This window comes from Trachemys scripta, chromosome 10, assembly GCF_013100865.1.
Source record: "Trachemys scripta elegans isolate TJP31775 chromosome 10, CAS_Tse_1.0, whole genome shotgun sequence".
NCBI classification, from domain to species: domain Eukaryota; kingdom Metazoa; phylum Chordata; order Testudines; family Emydidae; genus Trachemys; species Trachemys scripta.
The window spans coordinates 85116960-85132049 of NC_048307.1; the positions used below are offsets into that span (position 1 = coordinate 85116960).

At 51.0% G+C, this 15090-nt stretch overlaps 1 protein-coding gene across 1 annotated transcript; it reads right to left on the bottom strand.

Annotated features, from left to right (window-relative positions):
• Window positions 1-223: 223 nt before the first annotated feature.
• PDIA3 (protein disulfide isomerase family A member 3) lies at window positions 224-14069 on the bottom strand. The gene is made up of 13 exons (XM_034784096.1): window positions 13818-14069; window positions 11082-11160; window positions 9539-9656; window positions 8462-8569; window positions 6681-6810; window positions 5898-6014; window positions 5163-5288; window positions 4128-4310; window positions 3411-3519; window positions 3056-3184; window positions 1770-1849; window positions 1031-1088; window positions 224-650 (listed from the first exon to the last, which is right to left on the bottom strand). Exons 1-13 carry the CDS (start codon window positions 13964-13966, stop codon window positions 534-536), a joined length of 1503 nt encoding a protein of 500 aa, XP_034639987.1. The 5' UTR covers window positions 13967-14069; the 3' UTR covers window positions 224-533.
• Window positions 14070-15090: the final 1021 nt, after the last annotated feature.

The following is a 15090-nucleotide window of genomic DNA, read 5'->3' on the forward strand; positions in this document are numbered from 1 at the left end:
TAGGCCAAGTTCCATAGAAGCCTGGCAGTGGCCAGTCCCCCACCAGCCTCTTGTAGGGGGAAGCAGCTCATGGACCACAGGCTGGAGTGCGAGGGCAGATGGGATTTGTTCCCCATGCATTCTCCCAGCTGGGAGCAGGGCAGCACTCAGGCCATGGGCTCCCAGCTCGCACCACGTACACAGGACTCAGCAGCCGCCACTGGCAGCACTGGGCACAGAGGGGTGGTTTTAAAGGGGTCCGTTTTATTGTCTCACTTCTCCAAATGTACAAAAAAATTAGAAAATAACACGTCTCCCCCTGCCCCACCCCCCTTCCCCACCCCTCAATCACCACCCACATCTGGGGCAGCCCCAGAAGAATGCAGCAAAGAGACGGCAGGAAATTAAAAACACAGCTAGGTACAGCAGTTGGGTCCCTTCAGCCCACATTGCATTGGGCACAGTTTCTTCACTCCCGCAGCTGGCCCCAGGGCTTCCCCAATGCCCGCACAATTCCTCCTCAGACACACTGGTGAGCTGGGTGGTTAGGTGCTTTACAGATCCTCCTGGGCCTTCTTCCTTTTCTTGGGCTTTTCCTCCTCCTGCAGCACAGGGGGGCTGGTCGCCTCCCGCTTCAAGTAGCTGATGAAGTCGCTCACCTCCCGGCCCCCCTGCAAACAGCACAAGAGCATGAGGCCAGGGCTGACCACTAGGATCCTGGCTTTGACACTCCCTGGGGTCTTGGGAATATCTGCACCTGCTGGCCCCAAATGGGGAGTGTTCACAGCCTCACGAGAGACCAAGGTTCCCCAGACCATTTCCCTGAGAGCCCTTTAAGGCTCTCCCGCAGGCTGCACCAATGTGTCCTAGAGGTGCAGGTGCAGCTATAGGGCAGGCATCCCTCAGTGTGCAGTGCAGCGTTCCTGGGGACCTGCGCGGCCACACAACTCTTCAGCTGCAGGGAGATTATCTGCATGTGCGCTGCCCAAAGCTGTAGCAGCAAGGAGGAAACCTGCCTGCAGAGCTCCCAGGGCAGGAAGTAGACACTCACCTCATATTTCTTTGGATTCTGCTTGTTACCAGCTGGAGCAAAATAGATAGTGGGGAAGCTGGGGAAAGAAGAGACATGTCAGCTCTACTGTGTTCAGCAGGCTTCAGGTCCTAACCCCTCAGGGTGAGTCTAGCACTCACCATGCAGGGCAGCAGGTTTGCCCTGAGCCACAGAAGGGGGAGAATCACTGCTGCATGGAGTCTATCGCCCCACAAGTCAAGGGACAAGCCCTTCAAGGCGCCATCAGCCAGAGGAAGCCCAGAACAGTAGCAAGCCATGCCCCAGCAGAGATAGGAGCGCCATCAGTTTGGCCCTGGGAGCAGAGCTGACTGAGTGCACCTGGATTCAGGTTTGCAGAAAGATAGGTGCCCAGTGCAGTTCTTCATCCTCAAGGACAGTCTCCGGAGTAGAAGGGTGGGCCAGGGACATTCAGGAAGCTGTGCGCTGCTGGTGGGGCTGGGAAACACGACACCCTGCACAGGAGCAAGGCCAGATGCTTGCATTTGAGTTACTCCAAGTCTGAATTTCTACTGACAGCTGCTCAGGAGCAAGACAAGCAAGTTCCCAGTGACCATGACTACAAGCACATCAGCCCCCAGCTGCCATCAGAGCCAGTCTCTCCCCCCCACCAAAAAACCCAGAGATTCTCTAGCCCTTCTGTAGCAGTCACTGGCTAGAGGCAGTAGCCAGGACTCTCCCCTGCTACCCCACCCAATGTCATACAAGCTGAAGCTCTTACCCTCGGACTTCGTATGGAGAAGGCACATCATTGGCTGTAGCATCCATCTTGGCTATGACAATGTTGGGGTCTTTGCTGAGCTGTTGGTAGGACAGCACATTAGTGAACAGATCATCACTAGTCTATTGTGGACGCTGGGGGAAGAAGATGACCCCCCCCCCCCCATGTTCCACTAGGACCAGGAATGTGTGTGTTCCAAGGCCAAGGGTAGATGGGGGAGCCATTGGGGCTCTTGGCTAGGTGCATCAGAACAGCCGGGGGAGGCTGGGGCAGGATCTGGGACAGCAGCGTTCATTTGTACAGCACCTAATGCAAGGAAGGCCCCTGGATGCTATAGTAATACAAATAATCTAGTGAGTCCAGGCTTTGTCCTGCGAGAGACCAGGCAGCGCCAGTTCAGGCTGGTATTGGCAGTAAGGAGGGCACACGCTCGCTGTCTGATATCCAGGCTAGCACTAGCGATACTTGGGCAGGGACAACGTTCAGGCCCTCTCCAGAGAGCACCTCTGACTCGGGTCTCCTTTAGGAGGCTATCCTTCCAACATACACCCTTACTCATTGCCTGTAGGAGAGAAGGCCAAGGCCTCCTGGGCGAGCAGGGGGAGTTGCTGCCTCTAACAATTTATAACAAGTTCACAAACTCTTGCCATGTAAATATCAGAAACAAAATAATTACAACAGGAAACTTCTGTTTAAAAAGACATTATACCGGAATAGATTCATCAGATTTTTCTATTTAACAGGACATTACCATATTACAGAGTGGGAGCATCATTACAAGACCTTGTCATTTCTAGTGATTCGATTAAATTGGTTGCTGCCTAGGCTTCTCCCCAGGGGCGTTAGTTCTCTGGGACAGGGAGAAGAACTGAGGATTACAGGAGCCAAGGGACCAGACCTGAGCCAAGTATAGCCAAACCATCCTTCAAGCAGGCATCTTTCTAGGAAGGATTCCCTGGGGACCAGCTCTCAGCAATGTTTGGACAGAGGACAATGACCCGAAAAGACATGCAGTCACTGGAAGCTAGTTATGACAAGGGAATACTGGTGTGCCCTGGCCAGAGCCAAAGGAGATGCTCCCAGTGCCAGCCAACCTCAAATGTAACTACAGGGCAGAAGTAGCCAACTGCTTACTGACCAATGCCAGTTTGAGAGCAGGCAGAGGCGGCCCCTTAGGCAATTCATGCAACCTTATGGCTTGGCCAGCTGAGCATGACCCTGGGACAGCTCAGTTTTGGGGGATGACTGCTGCATTCAAACCTGACAGGCAAGAACTCCCAGCCTACCTTTTCTCCTAGTTCCTTGTACTTGGGCTCCAGGTTCTTGCAGTGGCCACACCATGGGGCATAGAACTCGATCAGAACGTCTTTGTCCTCTGCATTAACAAGGTCATCAAAGTTTTCAGCAACCACCACCTGGAAAGATTGAATTCTCCAGATTAGCAGCATTTCTGCACATTAAAAACCACATGCTCACTCTCCAGCTCTGACCTGAGTGAGCCTGATCCTTATGCAGCAAACTGCACTCAGTGGTCCTTGAAGCCTGCACAGAACACTTCTGTCAGCTCAACATGCAGTGTTCTAGCTGGAGAGGCAACAGCCACATACACCCTTTGCCTGAACAGGTCTCAGTAGCACCTACCTTCACAGGACCATCATTGTTCTCTGGGATGGGCTCCGATTTCAGGTATTTCTTCAGGTTACCATCAAAGTAATCCTGCAAGAATCTCTCCAGCGCTTTCCCATCACGGCTACAAATCAAATACAGGCGACATTTCAGAGCTCCATCTGGCACACAGGACTAGCAAGTGCACCCTACAAATCCCGAGGGAGTTTTATTCTACCCACAGACAGCAGCACACTGAAGAAAGCCACTCGGATCCTCAGTGCTAACCCAGGGCTTTAACTCCCCCAGATGACCCCAGGCACAAGAGCCACGTGGCCACCTCCAGGATTTTGGGAAAGTCTGCCTGGTGCACATGTTCACCCCAGTAAGTCAGGCTTCCTGCTGCCCACACTTCTCCCACCCAGGAGATAGGCTGAAGTGTCTCTCCCATGCCCTTTATTTTAGGTATTCACACCTTCTGCTGTTCAGTCTCATGTTATTTTCTACCCTGGTCTTTACTTTTTAGGTATCTTGGAATTAAAGCCTCAATCCTTAGAGCTTGCAGCTCCTGATGTAACCCTTCCATAGTGTGTAACTGCCCAGTGGCAGGCTTGGGCTACAGCCATAGCTACTCCTCTGCCACACAGCAACATCCAGCTCAGGTGTCCTCCCAGTGAGCCCAGGTGGGTGGTAAGTATCTGAGGGGCTTTGCCTGTGACTGGACTAGGAGGGGGCACCACGCCCAGGACTTACGAGAATTCCTCCTGCATGACATATTTCTCTCCCTTAGCGGTTCTGATGGCAACAACAGGAACCTCCCCTGTGCTGCTGTCCAGGCCAAACTCCGAAAGCTCATGGCCAAAGGTTTTTCTACTAGCAACAGCAAAGTAGAGCTTGTGTCCAGCATCCAGGAACTTCTGTGCCACCATCATCACTCTGAGTAAAGCAGAGGAAATGTGCTGTTATGCTTACAGATGTTAAACAGTTTCTCCAAGACAACAGAGCACTTGGGGAGAGGAAGAGAACCACCTCTTTCAAGCTGAAACAGAACAGCTAGAAACAAGAATTAGTGGGGGATCTGCTGGTTAGGAGGTTCTGCAAAGGGAAGTAACATGAAAATGCAGTTGGAGAAACAGGAAAGAAAGGAACATGCTACTAAACTGGGTGTAACCTAGGGATCTCCCAATGCATAGCTTCAACAAGTCTCCATTTTGCACTGAATACCCCCTAACCCCTCAGTCAGCTCTGATCAACCAGGTCTCCTGTGGCTGCAGCACTGCCTAGTGAGTTGAGTTCCAGTAAGGTGGAGTACAAAGAATGGAATCCAGCATGAGCCTCCTCAGCAAGATTAGTTGTTCTGGGCCTCGGTCAAGCAACTTTGGTGTGGACAGACTGATAAAGGAATCCGAGCTCCTGATAAGTGTGCCAAATGCACTGTCTACACCCGATGCTGAACGAATGCTCCAGGCATGTTAGCTGGCTGCCTGCAACCTACGGAAACACCAACTGCTTGCCACAGAAGCATAAGCTGGGAGAGTCAGTTTTCCAGAATCAGAAGCAACATTTCAAGGAACAGGATAGTGGCCTGCAACGCCTCTCTACTTGTAGTGACAACACACCCTGCAGACAGAGCCAAGTGAAGGGAGAATTTACTAGAGTCCCAGAAATGATTTCTGAGTTTGCATCCTGGAGACAGCATTCTGCCAGATAAACCACAGGAATCCACCAAAACAGTGCACTGCATAGGGGAGGAAGACTGTGGATTAGGATCTACCTTCCTCTGCTTACCTGTTGCGCCAGTAGTTAGAGCCCTTGGCATTCTTCTCATAGTCCACGTCATAATAAGCCACCAGCAAGTCCTTCCCTTGGATCAAGTCTTTGTTATCTTCTGTCATATGTGGACAGATGCCAAAACTATCAACAAAGCAGTAGTTAGCAACCTGTGTCTCACTATCTGAGCCTTCCTCCCCCCCAGAAATAAGCTTGTCCTAGCACAGTCTTGTTCTCATCCAAGATCACAGGATCCATACAATTGCTAATATCCAGCAGGCCTATTTGAAAAGTGTTTTCTTCAAACAGCTCATTCGTGCATCAGGCCAGTTTGTGGAGTTCTGCTACTGTAGCTGGACATACAAAGTTACACACGGGTTTTGATCAAATTAGGGACCTACTTTTATTTGTGACGAAAACGGACCTAAAATCAAATGAGCAAACCAGGTAACTGGAATGCTAGATCAAGTGGTCAGCAGCCATGGTCAGTGAAGAGGAAAACCCACATAGAAATCTCATTCTTGAGAATGAATGATGGACCCTGCAGTGCACCAAGTACTCAGCAGCCAACTATTCTGCATGTTCCATTAGAAGAGAAGAACCCCTAAGGTCAGCTAGAATTTAGTAGCCCAGAGGTAGTGCTACTAGCCATGCCCAGCCAATAGGACTGAAGCCAGACTGTTCAGTGTCTAGGAATTTAGCTGAACTCTGTCACCCACCCTAGCCCTGAGATTGAAGTGAGACGTCACTCACATGTTCTCCTGGAGAAACTTCTTGATCTTGCCACTGGTGATTTTGTCCTCTGTGTACCTCAAAGTGCTGTCCTCAAATTTGTTTGCCAGGCGTTGAGGACGGAATAAGACAACACCCCTGAACAGAGGTGGAGAGCACAACATGAAACAGTTGAAGAACTAGCAGTATGGGGATAAATGGGCAGGTGGAGCGGTAGACACCTTTCCAAGTACACAGTGGGATCATCCAGGTCCTGAACAAAGCTACCTGTACCGAAGCCACCTGGCCAAACCTTATGCTACTAGCCAGAACAAGCAGCAAGATTTCCGGCAGTTAACAAGTAAACAACCCCCCCACCCTGTGGCAACAAGGGAAGAATAGGATGGGCAATAAGGGAACAAACAGCCAGGCTTGAAAAGCCAATTTAGGACCTCCTGGTTCAGTACTTTCCATGTGAGGCAGGAGTTTGACACGCATACACCAGCCCAGCAGGCCAGGGAGACTTTACAAGTGTTTATAGGTCAGCTTCTCTCCCCTGCCCCTCCACAAGAACCATGACCCGCTCACTGCAGTTCATGGCTCAAGGGTCTCAAGTGCCCAAAAGCAGGATGTAGGAAATCCCTTCAGATCAGCCTGCCAGCTGGGCCCAACAGTACTGATTTTAGAAAGATTAACCTCATCTGGTCTTGCCCACATGGGAAGCTATGAAAGGAACTCACTTTCCAAAGCACAACTGTCTGAGAGGGGTCTAGGAGGTTGTCCCTGCTGCCCCAACAAGAACTACCTGTACACTGAGCCACTTACTCTCCGTCTGCCTCATACTTCTGTATCAGCTCCTCCTCGCTGGTGTGTGCAAAGCGGTAGCTCTCTCTTAGGTTGCTGGCTGCTTTCATGAACTCTGAATAAGCATCACCAAATGCATCTTTGAAGAAGCCTGCAACAGAGACACACGGGGACCCTACAGAATCTCTGCCTCAGCAGATGCCGTTTCACTGGTTGACTCAACTCTTCTGTATTTACTCTGCCTGAGAATCTGTCACTTCCGAACGGGCTCTTCTCTGCCCAGCTCAACTGCTTCTGTTCAGCAAGGCTCAATTTCCCTGTGTCCCTTTAGAAATACACCAGCATTTCCTTCCTTCTTTCTGCCCCAGCAGGAGCCAAGCAGCTTTCTTTGGGAGTACATCCGGCCCAATCCCCAGCCCAGAAGACTGCAGCTCTCTGGGCACCAAGTTTGCCACTTGCAGCCAGAGATGGAGCTGCATGCTGGACAGCTGGGGCCTGGACAGAGGCAGTGCCCTATAGAAGTGGTTCTCAAACTGTGGGTCAGGACCCCAAAATGGGTCACGACCCCATTTTAATGGGGTCGCCAGGGCTGGCTTTGACTTACTTGGACCCAGGGCCAAAGTCTGGGTGGAGGGGCTCAGGTTACAGGCCCCCTGACTGGGGCTGAAGTCTTTGGGCTCGGGCTTTGAGAAACCCTGCCTTAGACAGGGTTCCCCCCCGGAGCAGCGGGACTCAGGCTTTGGTCCTCCCTCCTGGGGTCATGTAGTAATTTGTTGTCAGAAGAGAGTCGCAGTGCCACGGGAATCCCTGCCCCAAAGCATTGCTCCACAGGAGTCACAGAGCAGTTTTTCCACTGAGTTCTGGTCTCCTTCAAGCTCCCATTTGAAATGTTCCTTGGATTAGCAGAGCTGCTATTGCGATACCCTGAGTCAGGCTAATGTGGCGAGACTGTTGAGCGCTACAAGGCTTATGTGACAGCCATCCCTGCATGTGTCAGGTATGGCTGGGTACGGTATATTGCCCCCAGGGGATGAAGTCAGAACAGGGTCCTTGGGGAGACCTGGCTATCGCGTCACATTTTAAATACACCTGTAGGTGCCTATCCAGTGCTCTAGTACTAACCTTACTCCAAAAGAAAAAGCAAAGCCTTGTGATGCATCATCCAGAACCGTACACCAAGGCATTATCCTCAGCGAAGCGAGCTGCTTGCCTTGTTGCCCTTAACAGTCCAGCACCAGCAGTTCTGAGGCTATTTCACCAACTATACTGGTGACTCATCCAGCTATTTTTTGGACACCGCTGTCTAAGGCAGGGTTTCTCAACAACCGTTCTGTGGACCGGACCCTGGGACCCTGACACAGTTTAGCAAGGCAGCAAGCCATTCACTGGTATCACAAAGGTTGAGAAACACTGGTAAGAGACTTACCCAGTTTGACTGGGTGTCAGTGGATCTGCATGAGTGATGGGGAAGGATGTTTTGGTATCATTCATGCGCCACGGTCACATCATGACTTAAAGTTAGGATACTCTGGGGGCATCTTGTGATACAATCCTTGATGTTCATGTTTGGCTCCAAGAGCCCAAGGCAATCAGATTCCAGCAAGCGGAGAGGGAGGGGGAGAGAAGGAGTGGGATGGGGACTGGTGGATGTGTAAGCTCAAGGAGAGATCTCCAGCTATTTACAAGTTTCTGAGAGCAATAACAAGGTGCTTTGTAGGTGCTTGGAGGACTTGAAAGACAGGCTTCCCCCACGACAAAGTATCCAATGTAGTTTAAAGGCTGTGCTGGCTCGTACTACTCACCCACCACAGAAGCATCTTTGTCACTGATGAATTTTTCAAAATCTGCCACAGAGTGGAGAGCCACTGAGGCAGGTCCTGCCTGTTTCTTGAGGTGACTGACAATCCCATCTGAGGAAGAAGGAAGAGAAGTATACAGCAGTGTTAGAGTGATGGTTTTATGGAGTTCTAGGAGACTGATTCCATGCTGGACCTATTCATCCCCAATTCTTCAAGAATTGCAATGTTTACCATTCAAATGTAAAGCCTTCCTCCCCTCGCTACCAGTGCGGTAACATAAGGAGTCAAGAGACTAGTGCACAATGCTCATCACAAGACTTGACATAAACAGAGTGTCTTTGTGTCTACTCTGAAACCTGACCTTGGAGCACTAAGCCAGTGGCTCTCAACCTTTCCAGACTACTGTACCCCTTTCAGGAGTCTGATGTCTTGTGTACCCCAAGTTTCACCTTGCTTAAAAACTACTTGCTTACAAAATCAGACCTAAAAATACAAAAATATCACAGCACACTTACTAAAAAATTGCTTACTTTCTAATTTTTACCCTATAATTACAAAATAAATCAATTGGAATATAAATATTGCACTTACATTTCAGTGTATGGTACACAGAGCAGTATAAAAAGGTCATCTGTAGAAAATTTTAGTTTCTACTGATTTTGCTAGTGCTTTTTATGTAACTTGTTATAAAACTAGGCAAATATCTAGGTGAGTTGATGTACCTCCTGGAAGACCTCTGCACTAAGCAACAAGCCCTGGGCAACAGCTGCACAGCAGTGGAATTTCAGAGATCGGCAGATACATTCATCAATCTGGTACATTCAACCTGCAACAGATATTCTCTCTCCCACTGCTGATCAGCTGTTATGGACAAGGCAGACTTGAAGTGCCTCATTTTTACCAGGAACCAATTAGATACTCAAGTATCCAGGGCTTCTACCCCCATCTCTCCCACCACCATGCAGACAAGTAGAGCCTGGTAACTGTGGGCCATGCAGCCAGGATGCTCCGATCTCCATGGCAACAAGTCAAATTCAATCCAGATGGGAAAGTGCTGCAGCACCATGCCAAGATCCTTACCTGCTGTCCTGGGCCCATCATAGGCACCTGCCTCTTCACCATCCCTGAAAACCTTCAGGGTGGGATAGCCACTGACTCCGTATTTGTTACAGGTGTTTGTGTTTGCTGTACAGTCAACCTGAAGAGGAGAAATACTGCTCCTTAACACAGTCACATTCATGTAGTGTTGGCACGCAGCACAAACTCCTCTGCTGCAGAAATCAGAAGCAGCACAAGGCAGCTGCCCCATAGAGGGACCACCACATAATTCTATGAAGTAGAGAAATGCAGCCTCAACAGGGCATTAAAAGGCAAAGTATCCACAGGGAGGGGGCTTCTGGCAGAAAGTTATAGGAACAAAAGCAAGCTTCAGCTGGCACCCTGTATGCCTTTATTTGCAGAATATGCAATCAATGCTATAAAAAATATGGAGCAGACTGTATCCATGGCCATGGAAACTTATAGGCCAGATCTAGTGCACCCACAGCATGGCCGGGACATGGACTTGGGGAGCTCTGAAGACAGTTAACCTGGCTAACAAGGCTAGGGAAGTACATGCTGGGATACTACATGAGAGACTAAAGTGCACCGGATGCAATGTGAGAGGCGCAACTGATAACCCTAAAATTCCTTTAATCAACCAGTGTAACAGTGCCTAGAGACGGCTGAAACAGAAGAATGCTCCCCTTGCCCAGAGGGACTGATACAAGTAAACGGGGACTGGATGGCGTGAAAAGACTGCGATGAGGCACTGGCTTAGTGGAGTTGCACAAGTCAAACTGTGACAGGGTTCCCTGTACTAAACCTCCTCAGGAGAGAGCTTCCCTTTATAGCAGCCCTCCACCTCAAGGCAGTGCTGCAAGGCACTTCCCTGCATTGGCCCCCTGCAGTGAGCCGAGTAGGGCCTAGGAGGGCTACTCCATCACCACTGAATGAGGAAGGAGTTTGTCTGCATACAGGGCTACAGACTCCTTTCTAGTGCTCTGCACACTGCAGAGGCAGGAGATGCAAGTGCATTAGGCCTCAAAATCCCCTAAACCCAGGGTTTGAGAGTGTCATTTACTGCATACAACCCCTGAAGATACACGGCATTTGTTTTTCCCAAGCCCCGAATACTAATGTACAAAAAAGTCTTTCATTGCAGCAGTAAAGGGACGGGCTCTCTAGCATGCCTTATACAGAAACAGACCAATCCTCTCCGACAGCAATGAATGCCTAGTGCTCCAGAGGCAGACAGCACACTACATGCACAATACTGCCTCCAGTGGAGGAAATTTGCTTAAGATCTGGGGCAGGAGGACTCGGAGCCCTGTAGACCATTCCCTCAAAATGGAGCAGAACAGAAACCCACACCCTCACATTTATGAAACAGAGGAAATTAAGTCAGACCCCAAATCGCCATGGAAACACTGGATGCACTAGTCAGGGTACAGCCCCAAGCACAAGCTTTTAGAAAATCTTCTGCCTGTGCTAGACACCATTTAAGATCCACCACAAAGATGGTTCCAGACCAGTCAGAGCAGGTAACATGTCACAGAACCATGAACTCAGGCGAGGTCCATACCTTTACTAGAGGGACAATTCCTTTCAGTCTGGTAGCAGCAGCCTCATACTCCGGGGCTAGTCGTTTGCAGTGCCCACACCTGAAGGGGAAAGTGACAGTTTGGTTACAAGGAAAAGCCTCCCTGCAATTGGACAGATGCCATGTTTCCATTTACAAAGGATCTCCACACTGTCACACACAACTGACCCAAACAGCCTTCATAGAAACAATGAGGCTTCCTGGAAGGATTTTCAACTTGGAGCTCAGACAAGGGCTGAGGGAAAGAGATGGAGTAAGTCACATTGATATTATTCCTTCACAACATTTTGGAGTTCCCCTACTTGACCAGAGTGGGAAGAAAAAAATGTGTCGATCTTCCCAGACACTTTATTCACTAGAATACATGTCAGCACACTATTGTCTTCCTACAGATGCCCAACAACCATTAGCACTAAGCACTGCGATTTAACTCCTGCCCACTGAGATGAGTGGAATTAAGTCTGAAACCTAATATTAATGAATCATCCAGTCAACACATTTACCTACTGTGAATGGACTTGCCATGTCCTGACTTTCTATCCTTTGCAGTAGAAGATACACAGGAACAAGACTTAAAGGTAAATGTACGAATACATGAAGATTCCATAACTTAATTCTCAACACACTAACCACAGAACCATGAGATAATTTGACACTTAATACAGGCCCTGAAACACATGGCAAGTTATATTTGCAGTTTTGTCACCCACTGAACTGCTGTCCAGTTTACAGAGTTCTGCAGTTTTCAGCAGCAGGGAAATTAAATTCATTTTAATAATCCTGAAAGTTGAGTAACTCCTTACAGAACTGAAAGTAAAAATATACCACTATTTTAATCATTCCAGGTAATCAGTAACCCAGACTAACAAAATGGCAACATTAGTCAAACATCTTCTGGTGCCAACAGCGTTATCCACCAGACACTGTAGCTTTCCATCCTCTGGCAACATTTATTGCGATGTAGATTGCAAAATCTACTGGCACAGAATGAAGGGGACTATATCCATGACACCCAGTTCCAAAGTTCCTAGAAATCCTAGGTTTCTTTTGCTCTGCCTCCCTCAAGCAATTTAACTAACGAAAGCCTGTCCATGAGCTAGTGTTTTTTTCCTTAATTCAAAAGAAATCTTTGTAAGTGACCAAGATTTGCTGTTCCATTTGTCACAAACAAGGTGTTAATACATTTGTTGGGCTAGACAAATGTACTCAGTGAGTTGCTGACTTATTCACTATTCCATAGAGTCGAGGGGATGCTTTAGGAAGTCCTGCATATTTCTGGAGCTGGATCAAAATGGGACCACTCTTGTGGAGTGTTCGCCAGTGACTTGCAAACAAAACCCCATTTTCTAACCAATTAAAATCAGACACCACAGCAGGATCCTCCTCATCTTCCTGCAACCCAATGCATGATGGAAGTTGTAGTTCTCACTCTATACCAGGCAGTTCAGTCCAATTAGAAAATTGTGACAAGTTCATAAGTAAAGCAAGCAGTTAGTAGAAATGCAGGACAGTCAGCTAGAGAACACAGACCCTTATCTTAAGGTGTCCAATTTCCAACTCAGAATTGTTTTGATACCCCTGAACCTAGTGTTTTATCATATTAAGTTGGAAGTAGTCTACCATAGCATACTTCAAACAGGGCGTCTACAATAAGTTACACTAACTCTGCACTTACCAGTTACTTTCATTTTGTATACTGGAAAAAAAGACAAGACAACAAGTAGCAAAGAGAAGAACAGGAGTACTTGTGGCACCTTAGAGACTAACAAATTTATTAGAGCATAAGCTTTCGTGGACTACAGCCCACTTACAGTCCACGAAAGCTTATGCTCTAATAAATTTGTTAGTCTAAGGTGCCACATGTACTCCTGTTCTTTTTGCGGATACAGACTAACACGGCTGCTCCTCTGAAAGTAGCAAAGAGTCTGCCAGAGAGAACCTTGATTGCCTGTCCTAGGGTCCCTGTGCTGGAGCCCAGGGTAGAGGGAAGGCCTGGGGTCTCCCACCAGCCACCTGAAAGCGTGAAACCCTTGAGAAAGAAATAAAGATGCCCAGAGAGAAGAATGGACTCACCACTGGGCCCAGAATCAAGGGCAGCACATTGGACATTCATTTTTGCTGGATTTTGTTACCCCAACAAGGGGTGGGGCTAAAAGACAACCTGGTGGGAGGTGAGTCACAAGAAGCGGCAGCCACCACAGGATGTTCAGCAAGGGGTGCTAAAGAAGGAGCCTGCTAGGCCACACCCAACTCGCAGCCAGGAAGGTCTGGTTCCCCACAGAGCTGTCTCAAGTTCTCCGGCCTCAGGGGCTTGTCTACACGAGGCAGTTTTGCTGCCCTGAGGATACAGCACAGAGTCAGGCCTTTGGTGCTGGTCTCACGGTCTCCGCACCACACCGGGCAGCGGAGTCACCGCTTCCCAGCGCACCGAGCCCACCCCGCGTTCCGGGGCTACAGCCTGACAGTCACCCACGTGCGAGGCCAGGCCCCACGTTCAGCCAGCCGGGAACCGAGCCCCGCGGGGCTCCCGCCAAAGGGAACGCGGGGCCCGGAGGAGCGAGACTTGCACCAAACCCCGGGCGCCCTTCCCGGGGCACAGGCGGGCCGCGACGGCCAGTGCGGAACCAGGCCCGCCCCGCCCCCGAGCCCCGGCCGAGGGGAGTCAGGCCCAGAGGCCGGGCCGCCCCCGAGCCAGGCCCCCGGGCCCCGGCCGCTCACCAGGGCGCGTAGAACTCCACCAGCACCAGCCCCGGGCGCTCGGCCAGGCCGCTCTCGAAGTCCGAGTCCCCGAGCTCCAGCACGTCGGAGGCGCGGCCCGGCCAGGGGCCGAGGACCAGGAGCAGCAGCAGCGACCGGGGCAGAGCCATGGCGGGAAGCGGCGAGTCGGGCCGGGCGGTTCCTGCTTCGCTTCCTCCGCGGCGGCGGCTGGACTCGACTCGAGCGGCGATAGAGCCGGAAGTCCCGCCCCCGAACCGGATCTGTAGTGTGGCAGCTCCCCATTGGCAGCCGCGTGGCGCGTCACGGAGGGTGGGCGGGGCCTAGGGACCTCATAGCCCGTGCCCAATAAATGGGCTGGATCGCTGCCTCCCTCGCGCCCCCGCGGTGTTTGCTTCAGGGCGGGGGCGGGCTCTGAGCGGCGGCCCCGCCCCCCGCACTCGGCGGGCTGGGCCTGGAGCAGGCGCGTGCCCCTCGGGGAGCTGGTAGCCATGGCAACCGCTGGGCGGCGCTGGGCCCGGGGGACAGGCCCAGGGTTTTACAGCCCCAACCGCCTCTGCCAATTCAGCGGCTCCCCGGCGGCCCCGCGCCTGGGCAGGGCGCTCGCTCCGCGGGGGGACGCTGCGCTCGGCTCGGCCCCGGAGTTCAGTGCGGGGAACGAGCCAGGCCTGGTGCTGCGTTCAGCCCGGCCTCCAGCCCGGCACCTGTGAGCAGAGCTGGGCCCGCCTACCAGGGCAGGCCTGACCGCCTCAGGCCGGAGGAGGGTTCAGAAGCCCGGCAGCTTTCACTGGTCCCGGTCTCCAGCACCGTCCTGCTCGTGGAGCCTTTTCCCCGCAACACGGACCGTCTCCGCCACGCAGCTGTGTGGGGTGAACCGCAGCAGCACATAGGCTGGAGCTGTCCCACCCCCGGCTGGAAGCAGTAATAACACACCCAAGACATGGCTTTTGTCCGCAGCACCCCCACGATAACAATTGTTCCAGCCCCCCGAGCACATAGCAATCCCAGACCCCAAATGAGGGCAAGAAGGGCCAGAGATTCCCATAGCTACATGGAAGCTTCCGAGGAAGTTTTGGAGACAGCCTGTAATGACAGAGGTGGCATTTGGCTAGGACATTGGAAATAAAGATGAGCACAAGCAGTCAGGATCTGCATAACGGCACTGGAGCTGCTCTGTATGAAAACTTTGTTACTCTGGGTAGTGAGACAAGATGGGTGCGATAATGTCTTCTCTTGCTAGGCCTGAAGAAGAGCTCTGTGTAGCTCAAAAGTTTGT

What these genes read in the sequence shown, in the direction of transcription:
- PDIA3 (XM_034784096.1), bottom strand. Translation starts at nt 13,966, where the DNA reads ATGGCTCTGCCCCGGTCGCTGCTGCTGCTCCTGGTCCTCGGCCCCTGG. An exon ending in GTGGAGTTCTACGCGCCCTG is followed by an intron (nt 11,161 to 13,817) that starts GTGAGCGGCCGG and finishes TTTCCCCTTCAG; the next exon opens with GTGTGGGCACTGCAAACGAC. An exon ending in CAAAGATGCTTCTGTGGTGG is followed by an intron (nt 6,811 to 8,461) that starts GTGAGTAGTACG and finishes TCTCTGTTGCAG; the next exon opens with GCTTCTTCAAAGATGCATTT.